The sequence below is a fragment of the Fistularia commersonii genome, chromosome 36, assembly GCF_037954325.1.
Source record: "Fistularia commersonii isolate RoL2024-O1a breed Wild chromosome 36, RoL_Fcom_v1.0, whole genome shotgun sequence".
In the NCBI taxonomy this organism is placed as follows: domain Eukaryota; kingdom Metazoa; phylum Chordata; class Actinopteri; order Syngnathiformes; family Fistulariidae; genus Fistularia; species Fistularia commersonii.
The window spans coordinates 2,753,182-2,762,500 of NC_141319.1; the positions used below are offsets into that span (position 1 = coordinate 2,753,182).

A 9,319-nucleotide genomic window follows, 5' to 3' on the forward strand; every position below is an offset into this window, starting at 1 on the left:
GTTTATGCAGATACAAGTACTTTTTATTTTAAAAATGTATCACGCAAAGCATCACTAATCACTGTGATACACAGATGCACAGGTTAATTCACTACCCGTTGCCATGGAATTGGCACGCTGCCCACATAGACATAGGAAGACACATTATTTGCGTTGGATAAATAATTTTCGGACCAATCGGGTGAAAGTGGGCATTTTTCCACGGCACACCTGATGATCTCTCACGGCACACTAATGTGCCGCGGCACAGTGGTTGGGAAATTCTGCTTTAGACTGATATTAGCATCTAGAGACAAAGGCTTCCATCCAATGTCTTAAATTGAAATCAACCCCCAGATTCTCTCTCTTTTTCACTGATCTTGACAACAGAAGAGCATTTTTAAAGGAAGTGACAGTTTCTGGTCCAGGCTGCAGAAACAAAAAAAAAAAACAAAAACAAAATGGCCTCTGGGTTCTTTGTATCTGTGAGTCAGTCCAACTGTGGGTAAGTGGAGTGTCTTATCACCTAGTGTGTATATGTGTGTGTTCAGTTTATTTTCTTCTCATATCATTATTGAAACGCCATGACACACCAGAGCTGTGACAAACCATTAACCCCTTCAGGTCCCTCTCGTCATCAGTGACTAAACAATCATCTATTTGTGAAATATTGAAAACAATATTTTACTTTTGCCCGAGAGACGCTTAACTGTATCCTGCTGAATTTGTGCATATATAAACACAAACACATATGTTGTGTATATATACATATATATATATATATATGTATATATTTAAAACACTCATTGCGCACACACACACACACACACACACAGACGCACACACACACAGTTGACCCCCATTAAAAAATGCTACACGTCAATCAAATCTGTCATGAAATACATCTATTTACAGATGATGTTGTCGTTTGTTTTACAAGACATATAAAAAAAATAAAACTGCACAAAACCTAAAACACTGATCTTTATAAAATTGAACACACATGGTTTACCAGATAAGAATCACCGTAATATTTAAAACAAATAAAATGTAAATCTGGGAATATAGATAGTAGCTTAATGATAAACATTTTGATGGTAAAGTGGTTGGTTAGCGCTTCCACCTCACAAAGGACCCCGGTTCAATTCTAATTCAAATCTAAAATCAGTTAAGGTTTTTATATTTAAAAAAGAAAAATGATCTGAAAATATTTAGGATCTGATAGTTAAACAATAAATAAAATACAACTTCTCTGACACACATGAATCCATTCAAAATATCTATGCACTTACTTATATCTTTCAATTTTTTCTAATTACATAAAGAGAAACGGCAGAAAACTGTTAGCGTGTTTGTCAGCAGTGGGAAGGGTAGCGACAGGAAGTCCGTTTAAATCCAGGGGACACAGAAAAACGTGATTGTTTTCACTTTTCCACCCACAGCGAAACGCAGGGCTCAAACCACTTCCGGCAAAACACCGGGATAATTCTACACTCAATGTGCTGCCTTTTTTTTTTTTTTTTGTCTTTCTTCTTCAGACAAAAGGCAATACTGTGGGAGTCTGACAAATAAATGTTGCCAAGTCACTGGATGAGAGGCGACAAGAGCCGAGAATCCACCAGAGGATTACAGTGGCTATTTCAGTCTGAGGACTGCGGGGACCTGGAGTGGAGAACAATCAGAGAAAATCGTGAGAACAATGGTAGAACATCGTAAAATCAGATGGGATATCATCATCGGATCAATAGATCATCAGATCAATTGGAGCACATCATGAGATCCATGGGAGAGCGTCATCAGATCAATGGAGAATGCAATGAGGTCAATAAGAAAAAATACAATTTAAACAGAAGAACTTTGGAAACCTTGCCTTTTTGTTGTCGCTAATATCTGTACTCCGGTTCCGGCTCTTCCTCGGATTCACCCTCTCCTTTCTCATCCGCACCTAAAAAAATAAAATATTCCATTTGCTTTGTTTGTATTCAAACGTTATTGTTATTTGCAGCGCTTATGTCCTCTATTGTAAGTCGCTTTGGATAAAAGCGTCTGCCAAATGTAATGTAATGTAATATTCAGACCAAAAAAAACGAGATATAAAGTCAAACACAACAGATAGTATTACAACAGCTGGAAGAAAAGAAAAGAAATGAATTGAGCAAATAAAGTTCTTAGTCTGGTTTCCACCTGAGCAGAAGTCGATGTTTCTCAAGACGTCTGCGATGTCGTCAGTTTCCACGACAAAGTGGCTCATGTCCTCGTATCCCATCTCTGGACGCTCCGTGTTAAAAGCTCTGGCGGCAACAGCCATTCTGTCCAAAACATAGAACATTTTGAGAGGTGACCTTTCAGTCAATAATCAATTATTTGGTCTTCAGTTCAACATCAAACATCATCTGGACACTGAGCTGGTTCAGTCCAGTCTCTTGGTTTGGTTCGATCCATAGCGGTCGACTGGTTTTGTTTAGGTTTGGATCAGACAAATCTACTGGCTTGTAAGAAGAGGAAAAGCCTTTACTGTCACATAAGATAAGATAAGATAAGATAAGATAAGAACAACTTTATTTATCCCGAAGGAAATTGTTGTGCCAGAGTTTCAAGCAAAAACATAACAATAATAGATAATAGTAGGAAGGAGGGAGAATAAGAAATACAATAAAATATAAATTGTCAAGGTTAAGGCTATCAAGTGTTTTAAGGTCTTAAGTACAAAGATTTAACATACAGTTAAACATAAAGCACAGTATCAGCAAAGTTCAACCACTGCATTTAACCCATCATGAATGAACCATGAGCAGAAGGAAGGATCAGCCCCAGGATAGGAGATAATCGATAATCGATCAGGAACGTTCAGTTCCAAGAACGACTGCTGCAACTCCCTGAGCCACACAGCCCTGGAGGTACAGGTTCAACTCAGTTTAGATCGTTTTGGTTCAGTCCAACGATTAATATTACTCTTTCTCTTTATTTTGGATTATTCCGCTCAGGTCCAGTCCACTGTGCTCACACCTTCGAAGAGGGTTGGTTTGGTCCACTCAGGTTTTGTCTACTGCAAGGGTCGGGAACCAGATGTGGCTCTTTTGATGACTGCCTCTGGCTCTTTGAAAATTTCTTAACAGAAAAATTAATCAATAATTTTACTAATAATGTTACTTTCGTAAAAAAAAAAAAATTACAGGAAAAGCCATCACAATAAAAAAAAATCCACACACATTTTAATCTTAAGATATTTTCACCCGCAACTCGCGCTGGCACGCAACAAAGAGCCAATCCTTTCTGTACTCCGGTGTGCGGGAGGGTCCGATACCCTAAAAGTCTAATTTTATTGGATAATTTACAACAGCCTGCACACGTCGCTTTGAGGCCAAAAAGTAATATTCCCTCGTTTTTGGTAAGCTTGTTTATGCAGAGTGAACCCTTCTAACCAAGAAGATGACGAAAAGAAAAAATAATGAGGATTACCGTATGTTTCAGCAGGAATGAACAGAAGAATTCGCCTTCGTGGAGAGAGCGGGTTGTGCAGTGTGTCTTTTATGCAATGATAACATTTCATCGATGAAACGTTCAAATATAAAGCGACACTTTGACACACGTCATGCCACATTTGCAGAGAAATATCCAGCGGGAGATGACAGAAAGAAGGCCTGTCAAGAACTAGTGTCCAGAGTGCAGCTAGTCAGCAGCAGCTCCGCGTCTGGGCCAAACAAGGTGATTACGATTCGGCCAGCTTTGCTGGTTCTTTAACAATTGCGAGAAGCGGGAAGCCGTTTCCAGATGGCGAATACGCCAAATCATTCATGCTTGATGTGGCCGACGAGCTTTTTGACGACTTTAAGGATAAAGACAAGATAATCAAACGGATAAAAGATATGCCTTTCCCAGCAAGAACTGTACATGATCGCACCATTATGATGTCAAATCGAGTGGAGAAACAACAGGTGAATGACATAAATGCAGCGAAGTATTTCAGTGGTTTTCGGACATGTGGGTAAATAAGCAGAGCCGGCAAGTAAACACAAACGGACAGAAAAAAACCTCAGCCTGCAGACCAGCTGCTTGTTATAATATTGACAATGGACGGTCGTTCTCGCACCTAGAAAACATTAAGACGAACCTGCGGTCACGTTTAGTAGCATTATAATTAAGAAGCACTTTTCTTGTTATTAAGTTACTTTGTTATAGCAAAGTATGTTGATCAAAATAAATTCAGTCTTATTGTACTCTAAAATTGTTGGTCTTTCTCTTCCATTTAGCTGTTTTTGGTATTAAAATATACATATGGCTCTCTTAGGATCAGATTTTAAAATATGTGGGTTTTTTGGCTCTCTCAGTCAAAAAGGTTCCCGACCCCTGATCTACTGTGTTCAATCATTTGAGGAAGTTTGGTTTGTGAGGTGCTATTACAGTGCTTTTGGTTTTGTCTTATTTTGTTTTTTCTGATTTGGATGCTGGTTCTTCACAACTAGACTGTTCTTCATTTTCATCATCATCAGCCATCAATCATGATGGTACAAAACCGCAAAATGTCCCCCAGAGGTTGTTATTTCAAGAAACAAAAAGAAAGGTCTATTGAGTTTTGAAAAAAACGTGAACTCGTTTTTCAGGAAATCCAAATTGATTTTTTTTTTTTTTTTTTTTGTGTGTGTTAGAATGTCCATCAACAAACATGCCAGCTGTCAGAAGAAGCAGAACAATCACTCATGACTTACTTCTCCAGGATGGCGGTGGCATTCTTCAGGTAATGGAGGGAGGAAGAGGAGGAGGAGGTTGTAGGGGAAGGAAAGGAGACAATCAATCAATGTTAATATTCGTTTTTTTCTGGTGAGATTTTTTTTTTTGGTTTGATTTGAAAGATTCACTGTTGCCAACAAGACTTGTTTTACAGCCCACTAAGGTCTACTACTGTAACAAATGTAGTCTGTAACACACACACATATAGTAAGGGGAGACACACAGTGACATTAGAATAATGTGCATGTATAAATTGATTAAGTGATCAATACAGTAGACTGGGGGGAATGAATGATCTCAATTTTGATCATGTTAGTGGGGGATCCAGGGAATGAGAAGGGAGACATTCTGCAGTATTTATACATAATCTTCTGCCTTTAAGAACCTTTTGAAAATGAGTGGCCAAATGGTTAGTGCTTCTGCCTCACAGCAAGAGGGTTCCTGGTTCAATCATAACAGGGGGTTTAGTGTGTGTTTAGTGTGGAGTTTGCTCATTCTCCCCCCATGTCTGCATGGGTTTTTATTTCCTTTTAGCGACTCCCTTCAGGGGTCGCAGCGAATCAACCTTCTCCGACAAACCCCATTCTCTGTATCCTCTTTTCTCATACTAACAAACTTCATGTCCTCTTCCATAGATCTTCTCTTTGGTCTTCCTCTCGGCCCCCCGTCTGGCACTTCCAAGCCCAGCATCCTTCTACGAATACGTTCGCTATTCCCCCCTCTGTGCATGACTGAACCATCTCAGTCTAGCTTCTCCGGCCTCATCTGAGAACCTCAACATTGTCATCTCTGAAACCCCGGACACTTTTTCCCACCCATTCTAACCAACTTCAACCTAGTTCTTCACCTCTTTTCCAAACTCTTCATTGCGCAGGACTGTTGACTCTAGGACTTCCTCCACCTTCTTTATCTCCACTTCCTGTAGCCTTACCATTCCACTTGGATCCTTCTCATTCACACACCTATATTCTGTCTTTCTGCAGCTCTTAAACAGCTGGCACTCGTTCTTTTTCCTGTATTTTACATGTGCTGCGCTCATCTGCACATGTAACTACTGTCCAATCAAACTGCACTGTGAGTTGTACACCAAGCTGCAATCAAATGTTTTATCTGCACTACCAACACTTTTCATATCTATAATGTTTACACTATCATTATTTATTATCAATACATATCTAAATGCACTGCGGACAGCAAAGTAAGAATTTCATTTTCACACTCTACACATGACAATAAACACAGGGTGAATTCCACCACTCGCCCAATCACAGCTGGCATAGACTCCATCCACGCCAGCGACCATGACTGCAGGACAAGCACTATGAATGAATGAATGAATGAATGAATTGTGAAGTTGTGAAAACCAACAAAACCAACAACCCTTATCCGGAAATAATCAGTTTTTTCTGCAAACAAATGAGAAAATGCCTTAAAACAAACAAGAATTTACCTTCAATGTTAGAAAAAACATACACCTTTAGGAGTTCTCTCAAAAGAGGAGTTTTTTAGTAACGTTCTGGAAGTAAAAAGAATGTCAGATAGACCTATGAGTCTGAAACTGGAAATTGATGCTCAATGTTGTTAGTGGCTCTGCAGGTGGGAAGAAGTGATGGGAAGAAGGAAAGAGTGAATGAATGAGGAAATGAAAGAGAGTCAAGGGTAGAAGAGGTGACTATTGTAGACCACAAAGTAGCAGAGATTAGTAAAAGTGAAGTGAGGAAGGCATTGGAGAGGATGAAGAGTGGAAAAGCAGTTGGTCCTGATGATATACCTGTGGAGGTGTGGAGGTGTCTAAGGGAGGCAGCGGTAGAGTTTCTGTCTTAATTATTCAACAGGATCTTAGAGAGGGAGAAGATTCCTGAAGAATGGAGACGAAGTGTGATGGTGCCTATTTTTAAGAATAAAGGGGATGTGCCGAATTACAGCAACTATAGAGGGATTAAGTTGATGAGCCATACAATGAAGTCATGGGAAAGAGTAGTGGAAACTAGACTGAGAGCAGAAGTTAGCAAATGTGAACAGCAGTATGGCTTCATGCCTAGAAAGAGTACAACAGATGCAGTATTTGCTTTGAGAAAGATAATAGAGAGGCACAGAGAAGGGCAAGAGGGAGCTGCATTGTGTTTTTGTAGACCTAGAAGAAGCATATGACAAGGTGCCAAGAGAGGAACTCTGGTATTGTATGAGGAAATCTTGAGTGGCAGAGAAGTATGTTAGAATGGTGAAGGACATGTATGCTAGCTGTGAGACAGTGGTGCGGTGTGCTGTAGGGGTAACAGGGAAGTTCAAGGTGGATCAGCTCTGAGCCCCTTCTTTTTGCAAGTGGTGATGGACAGGCTGACAGATGAGGTTAGACAGGAATCTCCATCGATCATGATGTTTGCAGATGACATTGTGATCTGCAGGGAGAGCAGAGAACATGTTGAGAAAATTCTAGAGAGGTTGAGGTATGCTCTGGAAAGGAGAGGGAGGAAAGTGAATCAAGACAGAATATATGTGTGTGGAAGTTAATGTGTGTGAATGAGAGGAACCCGGATGGAACGGTGAGGCTACAGGGAGTGGAGATCAAGAAGTTGGAGGATTTCAGGTAATTGGGGGTCAACAGTCCAGAGCAGTCTGGAAAAGAGGTGAAGAGACGGGTTCAAGCAGGTTTGAGTGGGTGGAGAAAAGTGTCTGGGGTACTATGGGAAAGAAGACTATCGGCCAGAATGAAAGGAAAGGTGTACAAGTCAGTGGTGAGACCAGCGATGCTGTATGGCCTAGAAACAGTTCCAATGGCAAAAAGACAGGAGGCAGAGCTAGAGGTCGCAGAGATGAAAATGCTAAGGTTCTCTTTGGGAGTGACCAGGATGGATAGGATCAGGAATGAGTCTATCAGAGGAACAGCAACATGTTAGACGTTTTGGAGAGAAGGTCAGAAAAGCCAGACAGAGATGGTTCGGTCATGTCAGGCGAGGGGTAGTTGAATATATTGGTAGAGAGATGCTGGAGTCGGAGATGCCAGGCAGGATGTCTCGAGGGAGACCAAAGAGAAGATTCATGGACGTAGTGAGAGAAGATATGACGGTATTTGGTGTGAGAGAGGAGGATACAGATTATAGGGTTAGATGGAGACGGTTGATTCGCTGTGGCGACCCCTAAAGGGAAGAGCCAAAAGGAGAAGAAGAAGAAGAAGAGGTGTTATAGAAACATGCAGCTAAAAAAATTTACATAAAATTAGCTAAAATCCTGAGAATTGATGATAAGTAATCAAAAAAATGAACAAGCAAAGCACCCTAATTATGTGAAAGGAATATTTAAAAAGTAAAATAAAATTAGAATAACAGTTGCTGAGCAAAAAGAATTTGCCTGGAAGTAAAGAAATTATCCCAAATGTTCATTTAAATATTCAAAAATATCTAACAAATAATCAGAACGATTACAAATATGACAGGAGATGTCAGAAGTAAATTTTAACAAAACAATAAGAAAACTTTCACACGGAATTACAAGCTGAAAAGATAAAAATCAAATAACAAATTTGGCGGGAATATTTAAACATGTTCACCTTTTGTCCAGAAACAAAATATTAACAAAAAGCTTACAAAAATGATATGAAAATTAATGAGCAACGAATAAACAAATGTCTAAAAATTTGTAAACATCAAAACTGGTCAAGAAAACACCAGAAAATAGAAAATAATTATCTGCTAATTAATAATGGATGATCCAAATGTATCCAAAATATATATATATAAAAAAAAAAACCTCAACAATAATTATCAGAAAAATAAAAAACAAATGACATAATAATAGAAGAAAGAATGCAAGAAACATTTAAAAACTTGAATCAAAAATATTTGATAAATAAAATAAATAGATAATAAACAAACAAACAAACAAATAGATAAATAATTAATAAATAAAGAATAAAATGTAAAAATGTGGAAAAAAATATTGAAAAAAAAATTGTTGACGTCAAAGTAACTAAATTGGAATAAAAGTAACTAAATGGGGATAACATTTTTCTCCAAACCCTCCCTTAGCATGAGGAGGTCGTACTCGTCTGACCTGGATGAAGTCCGGCATGTGTCGATCCTCCATGGAGTGAATGGCTGACTCCACCAGGACCACGGCCGCCTCCAGCTGATCACCATGGCAACGGACAAGGGCACGGATGTGGCGGAGCTTGTGGTCCTGCTCTCTGGAGATCAGGCTCAGCAGCTCCTGCTTCCTGTCCTCCAGGACGGAGAGCAATGCGTCCAGCTGCAGACTCAGCTGCTCCTTCTGCCGCCGCCCAGCCTCCTGGCAGGAAGTCGACCGCCACAAAACAGGAAGAACACCTCAGCCAGTGAAACCTCCTGAAGGAGCAACTTCCCTTCCACACTGATCAGATTCACAAATATGACTTTCACTTAAAGGTAATTAAGGTCTCCATTTTCATCTCCCTGCTTTTATGAATCAGTGTATTTATCTATAAAAATTTTAATCCTGATTTTATTCATCCTGTTATCGATATTGTCTGTTTATATCCTTCACTTTTCAGGTCCATTTATGATCCGATTTTCTAAATTAATTTAAAAAAATTGTGTTTATTTCTTGACACTGTGTTTTTTACTGTCATATACATTTT

General features: G+C 39.4%; 1 protein-coding gene across 1 annotated transcript in view; it reads right to left on the reverse strand.

Annotated features, from left to right (window-relative positions):
* Positions 1-872: 872 nt before the first annotated feature.
* Positions 873-9,319, reverse strand: part of trim54 (tripartite motif containing 54) — a 19,780-nt gene continuing 11,333 nt past the window's right edge. Inside the window, exons 5-9 of the mRNA XM_086143389.1 lie at positions 8,758-8,991; positions 4,686-4,708; positions 2,164-2,288; positions 1,850-1,924; positions 873-1,641 (exon numbers count right to left, since the gene is read on the reverse strand). Coding sequence (XP_085999515.1) covers positions 1,863-1,924; positions 2,164-2,288; positions 4,686-4,708; positions 8,758-8,991 — 444 coding nt within the window. The 3' untranslated portion in view covers positions 873-1,641; positions 1,850-1,862. The remainder of the gene's footprint in view (positions 1,642-1,849; positions 1,925-2,163; positions 2,289-4,685; positions 4,709-8,757; positions 8,992-9,319) is intronic.